The sequence below is a fragment of the Bos javanicus genome, chromosome 3 (genome assembly GCF_032452875.1).
Source record: "Bos javanicus breed banteng chromosome 3, ARS-OSU_banteng_1.0, whole genome shotgun sequence".
Lineage (NCBI taxonomy): Eukaryota > Metazoa > Chordata > Mammalia > Artiodactyla > Bovidae > Bos > Bos javanicus.
The window spans coordinates 93,770,227-93,785,574 of record NC_083870.1 but is presented as its reverse complement, the minus strand read 5'-3'; the positions used below and the strand labels follow the sequence as shown (position 1 = coordinate 93,785,574).

Genomic DNA, 15,348 nt, shown 5'->3' with positions numbered 1-15,348 from the left:
ACTCTGAAAACTTATGATAAGAAAACAAAATGAGTAAAAAAAAAAAACAAAAGAATGGACAAAAGAGTTGAATAGTCTCTTCAAAGATTTACAGATGACAGGGGGACTTCCCTGGTGTCCTATGGTTAAGAATCTGCCTTGCAATGCAGAGGATGCAGGTTCGATCCCTGGTTGGGAAAGGAAGAGCCTCCATGCCACAGAGCAACTAGCCTGTGTGCTGGAACTGCTGAAGCCTGCATGGCGCAACTAGAGATCCATGCATCGCAACAAAAGATCCTGCGGGACACGACGACCTGACAGCCTAATAAATAATAAATAAATAAATAAATACAAGATTTACGGATGGCAAGTATACACACATGAAAAGATGCCCAACATCATTAGGATATATGTATAGATCAATGCAATGGAATTGAGAGTTCAAAACTAAACCCATTCATCTATGGCCAAATGATTCTTGACAAGGGTGCCAAGACAATTCAGTGGGAAAAGAACGTGTTTTTCAGCCAATCGTGCTGAGAAAACTGAGTAGGAGAAGGCAATGGCACCCTACTCCAGTACTCTTGCCTGGAGAATCCCATGGACGGAGGAGCCTGGTGGGCCGCAGTCCATGGGGTCACAAAGAGTCGGACACGACTGAGCGACTTCACTTTCACTTTTCACTTTCACTTTCCACTTTCCTGCATTGGAGAAGGAAATGGCAACCCACTCCAGGGTTCTTGCCTGGAGAATCCCTGGGACGGGAGAGCCTGGTGGGCTGCCGTCTATGGGGTCACACAGAGTCAGACACGACAGAAGCAACTTAGCAGCAGCAGGCAAAAATCTACATCGCAGAAATTAGAACAGTGGTTGCTTGGGATGAGAGGTGCAGGGGAGATTGACTGCAAAGGTGCACAAGGAAACTTATTTTGTTGTTGAAAATATTCTATATCCTGATTGTGTTGGTGGTTACACCAGTGTATCTGTTGTTCTTGTTCAGTATCTCCTGGAGTTTGCTCAAATTCATGTCCAATGAGTCGGTGACATTATCCAACCATCTCATCCTCTGCCTCATATAACTGTAGATTAAATTGGGTGTATTTATGGCATGTAAATTAGACTTTAATAAATATGACTAAAACTAAAAAAATTTAAAAGACATATGTACAGTAAATTCCCTGGTGTTCCAGTGGTTAGGACTCTGTACTTTAACTACTGAGGTTCCTGTTTCAGTCCCTGATTGGGGAACTAAAATCCCACAAGCCAAATAGCACAGCCCTCTCCCTACCCCTACCCCCTCAAAAAAGCATGTGTGCAAAAAAAATATTTTTTTAAGTTTTAAAAATGTTTTATTTATTTAGGCTGCATTGGGTCTTCTGTTGCGCGCCAGCTTTTTCTGGTTAAAGCAAGCAGGGCTACTCTTTAGCTGCTGTGCTCAGGCTTTCCATTGCCGTGGTTTCTATTGTTGTAGAGCATGGGCTCTAGGGTGCAAGGGCTAAGTTGCCTCAGGGCATGTGGAATCTTCCCAGACCAAGGATCAGAACCTGTGTCCCCTGCATTGGCAGGCAGATTATCAACCATTGGACCACCAGGGAAGTCCAAAAAAAATTTTTTTTAAATAATGAACATTGGCATATACAATATGACTGCCATTAAAATTATTTTTTAAACGTTGGAAATGAATTAAAGTACCTATCTTACCCACGTTTTGGGGTCAAAGATTTTCTGGACTGCCTGTCTTATGATTTATATATATATAATATATATATAATGTTATGAATGTTGTCTATGGCCTATATGTGAGTCCTGTAGTGTTGTGTAACATCATCGCAGAGACATTTATCAAGCTCTAACTTATGTTAATGGGCAATAATAAAACAGCTTAAATTTAAGCGAATAAATAAAAATTATTCCACAAAAAAGGCAGTAAAGTGTTTTAAGGAAAGCTCTTTCTCCTGTTTTCTTTCAGCCTCAAGGTACTGCAGCATGCTGATTGAGGAAGGAGGGTTGCAGCATTTATACAACATCAAAGAACACGAACAGACTGATCCCCACGTCCAGCAGATTGCTGTGGCCATTCTGGACAGCTTAGAAAAACACATTGTACGCCATGGGAGGCCACCTCCCTGTAAAAAGCAGTCCCAGGCCAGACTAAATTGATAGCCATAGGTAATTGGATAATGGAGTCACAGAAATTCTTTTTGTGATAAGTTCACTTGGAATAGCTTACCCTCTGTGATGTTTTAGGGGTTTCTATGATAAGAGTCATAAGATGAGTATGGGATTGACAATGTATAGTACTGCCCATGTGAACAGTCTCTGATTTGTCTTGTGATTTTTAACTTATTAGGCAAGAAGGGTCTCTTCCTTCATCATTGCCTTTTAGGAAGATTTCCACATCTTTCAGTGTTTGAACTTAACTGTGCTTAAAATTCTACAGTTTTATGATGAAGTTTGCACGAACCCTTAGGCCAGACTTTTCTGATTTTAAAGTCCCTTCCAATCAATTTGCAGCTTCAGATAAGCTGTTAACTTGATTGCTGGCACTGCTTCAGTTGTAAATTTTATACTGCTTCTGTATAAAATGCTTTTATTCTCTGTTTGTGTATCTTTTATAAGATGTCCTTCTTAGTGTGAAAGAATGGAAATCTGAGTCCTACCCTTGTGAAAGCTACTTACTGGCTAGTGCCAGGATGGCTGGCAGAAAATACATTAAAAACTACTAAGGGAGAATAGAGGTTAGGAACTGGGAAAAGGCCTGCTCTTGAGGTATTTTTAAACTGGGACTGGCTAATCTTCTGGAACCCACCTCTCCTAAGACATTGAGCAGTAGCTTGTTCTTCATATTAATTCTTGGAGATGTGGACTGCTGCTTCCTATACAGATTGCAGGTTACTCTCTAGAAATATTTCCCCAAGCTACCATGGTGTAAAATATTACAGCATTCTGTGTTAGAGATTAATTAACTGTCTGAATCTCTTTATGTCATATTGTTGTGAAAAAAATGGTCTCTTGCTAAAACTGACTGTTCTTTTCTATTTCAAAGTCTTTTTGTTCGGTGGAATAGAGACCATATATGGTGTTAACCTGCTCACTTAAAATAATAATTAACAATAGTAAATTTTGCCACAAGAAGTTAATTTTCTTTTGTTTCAAAATATATGTATCTTAATGTTTTCATGTTAGGGAAAGATATCCACGTCTCACTGCCAAAAATAAATAAGAATTAGATGATTGTTAAATGTAATGATTCTAGTTGCAGTGCAGAAAAGGAAGTATTTTGTGATAGATTGTTTTTTAGACAGTTTTCTTTTCTTTAGGAGAGTTGTTATAGTATAGTAAAGAATCAATTATCAATAATGGCAGTTGGGAGGCAGCAAGTCACCAAGAGAGTTATTTTCCATTTTAAATTTCAGTTTGTGAATAAGGTTAACCTGCAGTCTTAGATAACTGCATTTTTTTCATAGATGGCCAGAATGTTTTCAATAGAGATTTTAAATGGTACATTTAAATCATTGTGATCATTCAGAAGCATTTTTATTTAGAAAGGAGCTGGCTTATTAGTATGCTGTTAATATTTTGACATACATGTTTCATACCACTATCACAATAATCATACTTGAATTATTTGGTACTCCTTTACAGAAATAAAAACTAAAAGAAAATAGGTATTTAGAATCACTAAAAACCATTTTAAATTGTGGGTTAATTCTGATTCAAGGAATTTTTATAGCTGTAAGATAAATTTTCACAGGTTAAATATTTCAGAGGAAATGGAAAATTCTTTTTAAAATGTCCCCTTTTCCTGGGTTTTAAATACCTAAGGCAAAATGTCAAAAATAGGATGTCCTACAATAGCTTAGAAGTTGCTAGCTCTGTGGACCATTTCCAGGTCTTCTGGCTTGCGTAGTTAAGGAACAGCCTGTTTGAGAAGTTTGGCTTCAAGTTTCTGTTGTATCCTACTTAAAACAAAAGTACATGCTCCTTGTAGGCAAATTCTAGGTTTTTGTCTTTATAAGTTGTTTTCAAATATGGCGAAAAATGTTGGACATGACTAAGCAACTTTCACTCATTCATATATAAATTATGAGGTGTAACTGGCCTGTCTTTTAAGGTAGAATCTGTTCGGCCTCCTGTTTGCATTTGTACACTAGAATGTAATGGAACTTGGTGCCTTCAAGGGTTACCTCTTCAGTGGGTTAGAGGTGCTGTTTCAAGCACAATTTAGACTAGGGTTGAACCACTCATTGTTCAAATCATTGGTGCACTCAGATATTGCAAATTATCACTACGTCAGTCCACAAACAATAAGGTTTAAACCTACTAAAGGAAATGGAATTAGACTTTTTAGACTATAATGATGCATGTTGTTATCAATGAGTAAAACAAGAGCAGTCTAAAAGCAAAAATAATTTAGGTATATCATTCTTCCCATCAAGTAAGTTTTGCTGTTCTCTTTATACTCTAAAAAATCATTTTGTCCTTTTGTAGTTGAAAAGAAACATAAATCAAGTAGTAATAAGTTACTTTACTCTCTGGTCAAATACTCAGTGGCTACTGATCTTAGTTGAGAATTAAAAAAATCATATCAGACTCACAGACCCAGGAATTGACCTTAAGTGTTGCTGCTTCTCACTCCTGGACAGAAATGCTATTTATTGGCACTAGTCAATTTAAGTGAATGACCCAGGTGGAGATGAATCCCACAAGGCAACTGTAGAAATTTAATTTCATATCTTTGGTTTGCAAGCTTCCAAAGAATCAAGGATTCATGTTTTAAAACATTGGTCCTGAATATCCAGCCTAGGGAGTTAATCTTGCTGGTGGGACCTTTTGAGTTGGCCCTTTTTCTCCCCAGTCAGTCATTTGGCTGTATTTTAAATTATGCATTGCTCAGGATAGTATTGGGCCATCTTCTAGATCTTTGGGACACATTTTGATGAAAACATATTTTGTTTCACTGTGTGCTGAATTAGGGTAGAATCAATTAATAAACCTTGGTTTTGGCTTAGTGCTTTAGAATGTCTGACATTCTTCCTCCCCCTGCGCTCCACCCCTTAGGAAACACTGTGCAGCAGTACCCAAGGTTGAAAAAGAGGTCCTGAGTAGCCAGGAAATAAACTTGCTGTATTGTATATGTTGAAACCTACCCTTCTCCTGCCCTCTAATAGTATGTTTACATTATTTGGTTATTGTGCAACTTTTATCTTGAGATAAACAGTATTAAACTGAAGGTGTAAGTTAAAGGCAGTGTCATACTGTCAGCTGATGTGGGCAGTTTTATCTGCATGTTACTTTTTTGGGGACTTTATATGGCTAGGGTTTCCAAGTAGTGTTCTGAGACAACTTACAGAGAGGTTTGCAAACTTATGGTTTCCCTCTGAAATCCACTGTAGCATTGGATATTGAGTATTTAAACGTTACCATCCGCTTTGTATTGACACATTTTTCATTTTTTTGTGTTAACTCACGAACTGTTTATTTAAGTAATAATGCAAATCCAAGCTTCATCCAATGATGAAAATAGCAGTATGATAGAAGATTTTGCTGAGTGTGCTTAAAATGCATAATGGCTTTATCTTCTTTAGTATTTCATAGATTTTGCATGACATGTACACTCCTAATTATGCATTCTGTGGTTTCCAAATCTTAACTGAAGACATTCAATGTTAACCTAAGAGCTTTCTCTGCCTGTTTTTACCCTCCCCCAGTGTTTTTAATAAATTATGGGAAAATCAATGCTATTTCTCATTTTCTGGATGAAGCAAAGCTCTGCTGGAGAGCACAACCTGACTGTATAGCTAGACAGAATGGCTGTTAAGAATATTTAGAAAATCCACATATATCAAATTATGAGAAATAATAAATAATTCATTAATAATATGTGCTTAATTTTTGAAGTTACTTTGGAAAATTGTTCAAATTGGGTTCTTTTAAGCTTATTTTAATCAGCTTAGAAGCAAGAAGCTACTTAGCTAATGAAAGCTGTGACATACTTCATAAAAGCAGGAAATTCTTGAGAGCATTTAATAATGGGAGGATGTTATGTCAAGATTTATACTCTCAGATAACCTGTAAGAATAAAATTTTAAATCCCTGACTTTTGTAGCAGTCCCACTGTCAAATTCTCACTGACTTGTGAGTGTGGAAAAAGGTATCTTTTGCTTGAATTCTGGTAGAAGAGTTCAACTCTTTTCAAAAGATATGAAAAATTCATTGGAAAATACGTATACATTTCAAAGTCTCTCAGTTATCTGGACTGAAGGCACTGTTCTCACTGTGGCCAGATGAATGGGAGGGTCCTGTACCTGAATCATGCTATATATTAAATCAGGACATCGTTAGGTATTAATGTTGTGTGTACAGATTTTTGTTTGGGGTTGTTATTTTTTTTTTTTTTTTGCTTAAATAAATGTTACAAATTTTATGTAAAGTGCGTCTTGTCTATATTTATTCTAGACATTTGCTTTCAAATTTAAAACTAAGGCAGATTCCTTGGTCATCCACTTATAACAATTGCTTTCTCAATTGGCTTTCTCAAAGGCCAGTGATTTTACTGCAAAAATTTCCAGTGTTTTTTTTTTGTTTTTTTTTTTCAGGACCTGGAACTCCATTCATTCATTTCATTAAATTCCCACGCTAGGTGCTGTTTGGGCTTTCCTGGTGGCTCAGACAATAAAGAATCTGCCTGCAATGCAGGAGACTTGGGTTTGACCCCTGGGTCAGGAAGATCCCTTGGAGAAGGGAATGGCTACCCATTCCAGTATTCTTGCGTGGAGAATTCCATCGACAGAGGAGCCTGGCGGGCTACAGTCCACGAGGTCACAAAGAGTAGGACATGACTGAGCAACTAACACAAACACAGGTACTGTTCATGTGTTGGAACTTACATAAGTCCTTCAGAGAATTTATAGTTTTGTCAGAAGAGGAAGTAGTAAACAGATAAATATTACATAACACAGACCACTCCACAGTATTTGTTGTAGAGCCACAGAAACTATACCTAATCAAGACTGGGTTCCCATCAGACAGCCCAAGAACACTTCTAAAGAGCATATCTGAGTTGATAGTCATTCACACAACTGTTGAGATAATTAACTGGCATTATTGTTTAAGTCCATTTAGTGAGGGAGGCTACCAAGAAACAAAGTATTATTAGGAACTGCCCACCCTGGCCAGGCACCATAGTAACCATTTGCATGAGTGATTTTATGACAGGAGGTCCTAGTAAGGAACATGGAACTAATAAGCCACCACAACCAGAAGAGTTTGGGAAAAGTCAAAAGGGGATACCATGTATCAGACCACCTCCCAGAATCCTCATTGGCATCCATCGTGGCTGAGCAATGTGTGCGCCACCAGGAAGGAATCAGAGTGACTGGCCAAAGACAACCCGGAAACTAATTCCATCACCAAAAACCCGAGACTCTGAGCTACGTGGCAGAACAGTTCTCCCAGATTCCTTTACCCTACTGTTCTCCACCCGGGTGCCCTTTTAATAAAATCTGCTTTGTCAGCACGTGTGTCTCCTTGGACAATTCTTTTCCGTGTGTTAGACAAGAGCCCACTCTAGGGCCCTGGAAGAGGTTCTCCTTCCTGCAACAATATAAGAAGCCCATGACCAGGAAGAGTCCTTAATAACTTTAGTTTCAGAAACCTCATTTTATAATTGAAGAAACTAAGTCTTAGGGAAAATCGTTGTTTTTCAGTTGCTAATTCATGTCTGATTTTCTGTGACTCCATGGACTGCAGCACACCAGGCTTTCCTGTCCTTCACTATCTCCTGTAGTTTGCTCAATAATTTAAGAACTCATCATCATTCAGTGATGCTATCCAACCATCTCATTCTGTTGTCCCCTTCTCTTTCTGTCCTCAGTCTTTCCCAGCATCAGGGTCTTAATGCTGTTGCCCAGATCACACAGCAAGTCAGTGACAAACTTTGCACGTCTGTTCTTACTTCCAAATTTACAATCCAATGGTTCCTCTCTCCCCCTATTAGTGCAATAATAGCATGAGATTGCTTAGCTCTTAGACAATTGTGATTAAGCACCAAATGAATGGTACAGAAAAGAATGCACCAAATGGTCGTAAGTGGACATTGACTGTCCTTACTGATGGTGTAGGGCAGCATTAGTGTTTAGATGCCATAGAATTGTTGAATGGTCACTAGAAATACTACTGCTTCACTGATACACAAACGTGAGATTAGATGTATTAGAGTGATAGGGTTTTTTAAAATATTTTATTTATTTTTATTTACTTGGCTGTGCTGGGTCTTAGTTCCAGCTCTTGGGATCTTCGATCTTTGTTGGGGCATGCAAGTTCTTTAGTGGCTGCATGGGGACTCTCAGTTATAGCATGTGAGATCTAGTTCCCTGACCAGGGGTGGAACCCAGGCCCCCTGCACTGGGAGTGTGGAATCTTAGACACTGAACCACCAGGAAAGCCACCTTTAAAAGTAGTTTTTAAAATAATTTTTATAATAAGTATTAGTTTTTCTTAACCCCTCATTGTCTCTTCAATAATTCATTCAATACTAACATGGTATCACTATGGGCCACACATACTGAGGAAGATAAATACCTTTGGACAATATTTAACCGAACAAGTTGTTAAGCTGTGTTGTCTATAGCCAACCTTCAAAAAGAAAAAAAGTAAGACTTTCTCCATTCTCCCCTCTCCCTTATCCTTTCTAGCAGTTTTTATTATGTAGATTGGCCCAGTCTCTTGCTAAATTTAAATTCTTTTCTCCTGAGTTGTCTTTCTACTTCCTGTTCCCTATTCTTAATCTGCATTGTAAGAATCCAATGAACACCTCCAAGTAACTGCATAACTTCAAATTGAGAGGAGTGGGTGAATATCAGAAACCATGAGCACTCACATTAATCATTTTTTGTCTTTTTATAATTTAAGATTCTAATGCAGTCTGAAAATTCAGCCTATAAAAGCAAGTCACAGGGTGGGAGTATCGACACGCAGCTCTTGACTTCTAGAAGCAGCCTTTGGAGCAGGTTTGTGGAAATGATACCAGATTTTGCAGATGAGTGGCTTGTTCCTGTGCATTCAGTAAGACAGCTGTTTAAAATCATCATGCAGTGACTCAAAAACTGTCAATAAAGGACTGTCTCTCCTAGACTGTGATGTGACTATAAGAGTAAAGAACAACAACAAAAAACCTCAGCTCTCCTATCACTTTACATCAATACACATTATAAAAGGAACCATTTTCAATGACAAAGCTAGAATGTGATTGTCATATTTCAATATAGGAGCTATCAAACACATGTTCTACCTAATTCTTGGTTTCATCAATTCAGTCTAAAATAAAGCCCTTCAAAACTGGAAATAGTATGAATAATGAGACAAGTACTGTATTTAACCCTCAAACATGTTGTAAGGGAAGAGAATTACTCCTTACTTTATAAATAAGGGGAAGCCTAATGATATGACTTGTCTCATATCACATATATAGAAAGTAATTTGTAAATTAAACCTAGATACTGTTTTAATACCAGCTTCCCCACTCTTTGAAGAATCTTTGCTGCTTTGTACAGTCTCAGTAGCGATACCTTTGAATTAAAAAGACAAATGTGGGATTTCCCTGGTGATCCAGTAAGTAGCTAAGAGTCCAGGCTCCCAATGCAGGGGGCCCAAGTTTGATTCTTGGTCAGGAAACTAGATCTCGCTTGTCACAACAGATCCCACAGGCCTCAAGCCTCAATGAAGATCAAAGATCCTGTGTAATGCAACTAAGACCTGGCACAACCAAATGAATAAAAGTTTTTTTTTAAGACATGTATAATCAAAAAAGTCCTCTGAAACTGGTTCATGAAATAAACCACATTATTGTTTGTGGATACTAGCAATGGATTTAAAGAATCTTCTATTTTAAAGACCTATGGGAACAGATCAACTATGTGATTTGGAGTCAATCAATTACCACTGTGCCAAATTCTATTGTAAGAAGGGTATAATTTCAAATAACACTAGTTTTCAGTACATTCTGATGATTGACTTAGAATTCCATATATCCAGAAAATACATACCGGAAATACATATGCTAAGCATTTTTTGATGTATACTTTTCCAGCTGAGCCTTGCAACAGCCTTGTAAAGAAGATAATTATGACATTCATGGGTAAGGAAATTGTGAGGTATGAAATAACTTTGCCAGGTTCATAGGTTATGAAGTTTCAGAGTCACACATAAGATTTAAGTCTATCAAACTCTGAAATCTATGCTCTTAAACACTGTGCTATAAAGGGGAAAATCAATTTAACCATTCAGGACAATCTCAAATCTCATTTAAACATTAAGGCCATTCCCACTCACACTTTGGCCTCTCTCAAAGGATGGAACCCATTGACAGTTTTCCAAGTTTATGATTTGCAACCTCACTGGCCCTTAGCGTCATTATTGTAGTGTCTCCTACAATAAAACATAAGCCTTTTACAACTTAGGGAGAAAATTTCCTCCCCAAAGTAATAGGGCTAAAGAGACCAAGAAACCACCACACTGATACAGATAGAGATTACTTAAATGTGAAAATATCTGAACATGCCTTATCTAACTAGTATGGAGCTTTAGAAGAGTCACCTGCCACAGACCTCATTTGTATGGAGGTCTCCAATCAAAGGGGCACTGACCTTGAGCACTGCTGCTGCTGCTAACTCACTTCAGTTGTATCCAACTCTGTGCAACCCCATAAACGGCAGCCCACCAGGCTCCCCCGTCCCTGGGATTCTCCAGGCAAGAATACTGGAGTGGGTTGCCATTTCCTTCTCCAATGCATGAAAGTGAAAGTGAAGTCACTCAGTCATGTCTGACTCCTAGTGACCCCATGGGCTGCAGCCTACCAGGCTCCTCTGTCCATGGGATTTTCCAGGCAAGAGTACTGGAGTGGGTTGCCATTGACTTCTCCGTTGAGCACTGAGACATTTCCAAATAATTGTATAAACAACTCTCATCAGAACCTCCCATCCTTTGAAGCTCTAAACCAACTCCCCTGTCGTATTAAGCCAGTATGTAAACCTTTCCCCACAGCTGTTCCAGGAGTTAGTTTCTATGTAGGTTATTCCCATGTGTGTAATAAAATTTCCCCTTGTTTACCTACTGTCAGTCAATTTATAGGTCTCCTTCCACCTCCAACAATCGGACCTAAGTTGGTAGAGGAGTTTTTCCTCTCATAAGCCTTCACAATAAGTTCATTAAAAAAAAAATGTTAAAACTAATAAACACGGAGAGAGAATGTTGGAATAAAGGACAGTACTTTAAATGGATGCATGTAGTTTTATATGTATCACTTGCCCTTATTTTACTCATTTTCTGCCCACCTGTGATAACTTAGAGACAAAAAGAGTCTTTTTGGATGGGCCTTAGAGAATAATTTCCTTAATTTCGTTTCCCTGGAGTGGTTTGTCTTTCTTCAAGTTCACTACTTCAGTGTGTTACCTTTTACTAATCAAATTAGCAAAGAGGGAGACTGGGGCTTCCCAGAGGGCTCAGTGGTAGACTTCCTGCCAATACCTGAAGAGATGTGGGTTTGATCCCAGGGTGGAGAAGACCCCCTGGAGGAGAACGTGGCAACCCCGCTGCAGTATTCTGCCTGAAAAATCCCATGGACAGAGGAACCTGGCGTGCTACAGTCCAGAACTCACAGAGTCGGACAAGACTGAGTGACTGAGCGCAGAGGGAGACTAGTCAAGAGGGAGATCTCAGAATTCCAGGCTGCCCCTCCCTAAATACAGGAAGCCTTTTCTTTAGGGCCATTGATACTTTGTACTGCTCTGTGATTCCAGTTCCTTTATTTTCTAAGCAGGCTCTTCCTATAGTAATACAGGTTTTACTGCTGATCACTACAATAAGAAAAATAAACCAAAGCTACAGACATGGATAAGACAAAGACTTAATAGCTAGTCTTTGTGTTTTTGATGCCCAGAAAGCGACAGTTGCTAAAAGTCTCAGAGCTTCAAATGACCCTTTTCCTTAGAAATTATCCTGTCTACTAGAAAGCACAAAACTGACACAGGCAGTGTTGATCTCTTAGTTTTTGAAATTCGGTAAATTTGGTATTCCAGAAGAGGAAGTGAAGCTCACAGGGGACTACCCAAAGGTAAGGTGGAGATGGACTCTGAATTCAGGCTTTTTTGACATCAGAGCTCATGATCTTTCCCCTGTATTTCATGCCAGTTGTTGTTGAGCAGCTCAGTCGTGTCCAACTCTTTGTGACCCCATTGACTACAGCATGCCAGGCTTCCCTGTCCTTCACCATCTCCCGGAGCTTGCTCAAACTCATGTCCATTGAGTCAGTGATGCCATCCAACCATTTTGTCCTCTGTCGTCCCCTTCTCCTGCCTTCAATCTTTACCATACCAACATAGCTAAGGAAAATTTACAAAGTTCTTAAAGAAATCCAACCATGATCTAAAGAATCTTGACTATAGTTTTCTCATTTCATTGCAGAAGTTTAATTTCTTAAGACTTTCCAATTTATCTGTTCCTGCACTATCCTTTGCCCATTCTTCAGAGTTGTCAGGAAAAGGGAGGGGAATGTCAGGGAAGGGCTCTCTAAAGGAAGTGAGGTCTCAGTGAAATCTGAAGGATTAATACGAATTACTTAGAAGGGGGAGGTAGCATGGACAACAATGAATGTGCCAAAGTACAAGTCTAGAACTGAAACAATTTCGCTATATGATGTTAAAATGAGAAAGCAAAGTGAAATGAAAGTGTTCGTCACTTGTATCTGACTCTTCGCGACCCCATGAACTATAGCCCACCAGGCTCCTCTGTCTATGGAATTCTCCAGGAAAGAATACTGGAGTGGATTGCCATTCCCTTCTCCAGGGAATCTTCCCAACCCAGGGATCAAACCCAGGTTTCCTGTATTGCAGGCAATGTCTTTACTATCTGAGCCAGAATACTAATAATTTAAACTAGAGATACAACCAGGAGCCAGATCATGAGGATGATCTAAGCCATCCTAAGAAGTTTGGGTTTTATTCTGAGGACAATGGGGAGACATGGAAGTGTTTTAAACTGGGGAGAAACATCATCAGATTTGTGTTTAGGTAGAATACTCATTTTAGGTGTGTAAAAGATTGGTTGGGATGGGTCTGGTAATGGATCAGTTAGGAGCATAAATCATCAGAAATTATTGAAGTGGAAAACTGGAGACTAGGTAGGGGATGGATATCAGAGAAGGCGATGGCACCCCACTCCAGTACTCTTGCCTTGAAAATCCAATGGACGGAGGGGCCTGGTGGGCTGCAGTCCATGGGTCGCTAGGAGTCAGACACGACTGAGCGACTTCACTTTATTTTTTCACTTTCATGCATTGGAGAAGGAAATGGCAACCCACTCCAGTGTTCTTGCCTGGAGAATCCCAGGGACGGGGGAGGCTGGTGGGCTGCTGTCTATGGGGTCTCACAGAGTCGGACACGACTGACGCGACTTAGCAGCAGCAGCAGCAGGGGAGGAAGGGCAGGAAGCACAGTTTATGACAAAAATTTGTTATTCCCTAAGTAGCTGCAACCTTGCCTCTGATTTTGGAGACAAACTTCCTTTTACAACTACAATTGATTTTTTCCAGGTAGCCATTACACTTTTTTTTTTTTTTCCCCCAACAAATAATACTGGCTACCTTCTGTAAGTTAGGCACTATTATTTTTAGTCACTAAGTTGTCTGACCCTTTTGCAATCCCATGGACTGTAGCCCACCAGGCTCCTCTTTCCAAGGGATTTCCCAGGCAAGAACACTAGTTCAGTTCAGTTGCTCAGCTGTGTCTGACTCTTTGCAACCCCATGGACCACAGTATACCAGGCTTCCCTGTCCATCAGCAACTCCCAGAGCTTGCTCAAACTCATGTTCCGTCGAGCAGGTGATGCCATCCAACCATCTCATCCTCTGTCGTCCCCTTCTCTTCCCGCCCTCAATCTTTCCCAGCATCAGGGTTCCTTCCAGTGAGTCAGTTCTTCGCATCAGGTGGCCAAAGTACTGGAGTTTCAACTTCAGCATCAGTCCTTCCAATGAATATTCAGGACTGATTTCCTTTAGGATGGACTGGTTGGATCTCCTTGCAGTCCAAGGGACTCTTAAGAGTCTTCTACAACACCACAGTTCAAAAGCATCAATTCTTTGGCTCTCAGCTTTGTTTATAGTCCAACTTTCACATCCATACATGACTACTGGAAAAACCATAGTTTTGACTAGATGGATCTTTGCTGGTAATGTTGCTGCTTTTTAATATGCTGTCTAGGTTTGGCATAGCTTTTCTTCCAAGGAGGAAGCATCTTTTAATTTCACGGCTGCAGTTACCATCTGCAGTGATTTTGGATCCCTCCAAAATAGACTGGGTTGCTATTTCCTTTTCCAGGGGATATTCCTGACCCAGGGATCAAACTTGCATCTCCTGTATCACAGGTTAATTCTTTACCACTGAGCCACCAGGGAAGTCCCTTGGCACTATTTTACACCTGGGTATAACAAAGTCTTTTCCCTCATGTTAGTTCAGTTCAGTCATTCAGTCATGTGCAACTCTTTGCGACCCCATGCACTGCAGCACACCAGGCTTCCCTATCCATCACCAACTCCTGGAGCTTGCTCAAACTCATGTCCATAGAGTCAGTGATGCCATCATCATCCTCTGTAATCCCCTTCTCCTCCTGCCTTCAAACTTTCCCAGCCTCAGGGACTTTTCCAATGAGTCAGTTCTTCACATCAGGTGGCCAAAATACTGGCACTTCAGATTCAGCGTCAGTCCTTCCAATGAAGACTCAGGACTGATTTCCTTCAGGATTGACTGGTTTGGTCTCCTTGCAGTCCAAGGGCCTCTCAAGATTCTTCTCCAACACCACAGTTCAAAAGCATCAATTCTTTGGTGCTCAGCTTTCTTTATTGTCCAACTCTCACATACATACATGACTACTGGAAAAACCATAGCTTTTGATGGACCTTTGCTGGCAAAGTGATATCTCTTCTTTTTAACATGCTGTCTAGGTTGGTCACAGGTTTTCTCCCAAGGAGCCAGCATCTTTTAATTTCATGGCTGCAGTCACCATCGGCACTGATTTTGGAGCCCCCCAAAATAAAGTCTGTCACTGTTTCCATTTTTTCCCCATCTATTTGCCATTAAGTGATGGAACTCGATGCCATGACCTAATTTTTTTGAATTTTGAGTTTTAAGGCAGTTTTTTCACTCTCCTCTTTAACTTTCATCAAGAGACTCTTTAGTTCTTCTTCACTTTCTACCATAAGTGTGGTATCATCTGCATACCTGAGGTTATTGGTATTTCTCCCAGCAATCTTGATTCCAGCTTGTGCTTCATCCAATCTGGCATTTCACATGATGTACTCTGCATAAAAGTTAAATA

The 15,348-nt window shown here is 39.7% G+C and overlaps 1 protein-coding gene across 5 annotated transcripts in view; it reads left to right on the top strand.

Moving 5' to 3' along the window:
* The window catches only part of ZYG11B (zyg-11 family member B, cell cycle regulator), a 74,823-nt gene extending 67,325 nt beyond the window's left edge, over positions 1-7,498 (top strand). For 4 of the 5 annotated variants that reach the window (XM_061411938.1, XM_061411934.1, XM_061411936.1 and 1 more), the window contains one exon: positions 1,949-6,406. In XM_061411938.1, coding sequence (XP_061267922.1) covers positions 1,949-2,139 — 191 coding nt within the window. In that variant the 3' untranslated portion in view covers positions 2,140-6,406. Of the gene's footprint in view, positions 1-1,948; positions 6,407-6,578 lie in introns of those variants that run through there. The other variant, XM_061411935.1, reaches the window with a different exon arrangement.
* The last annotated feature ends 7,850 nt before the right edge of the window (positions 7,499-15,348 follow it).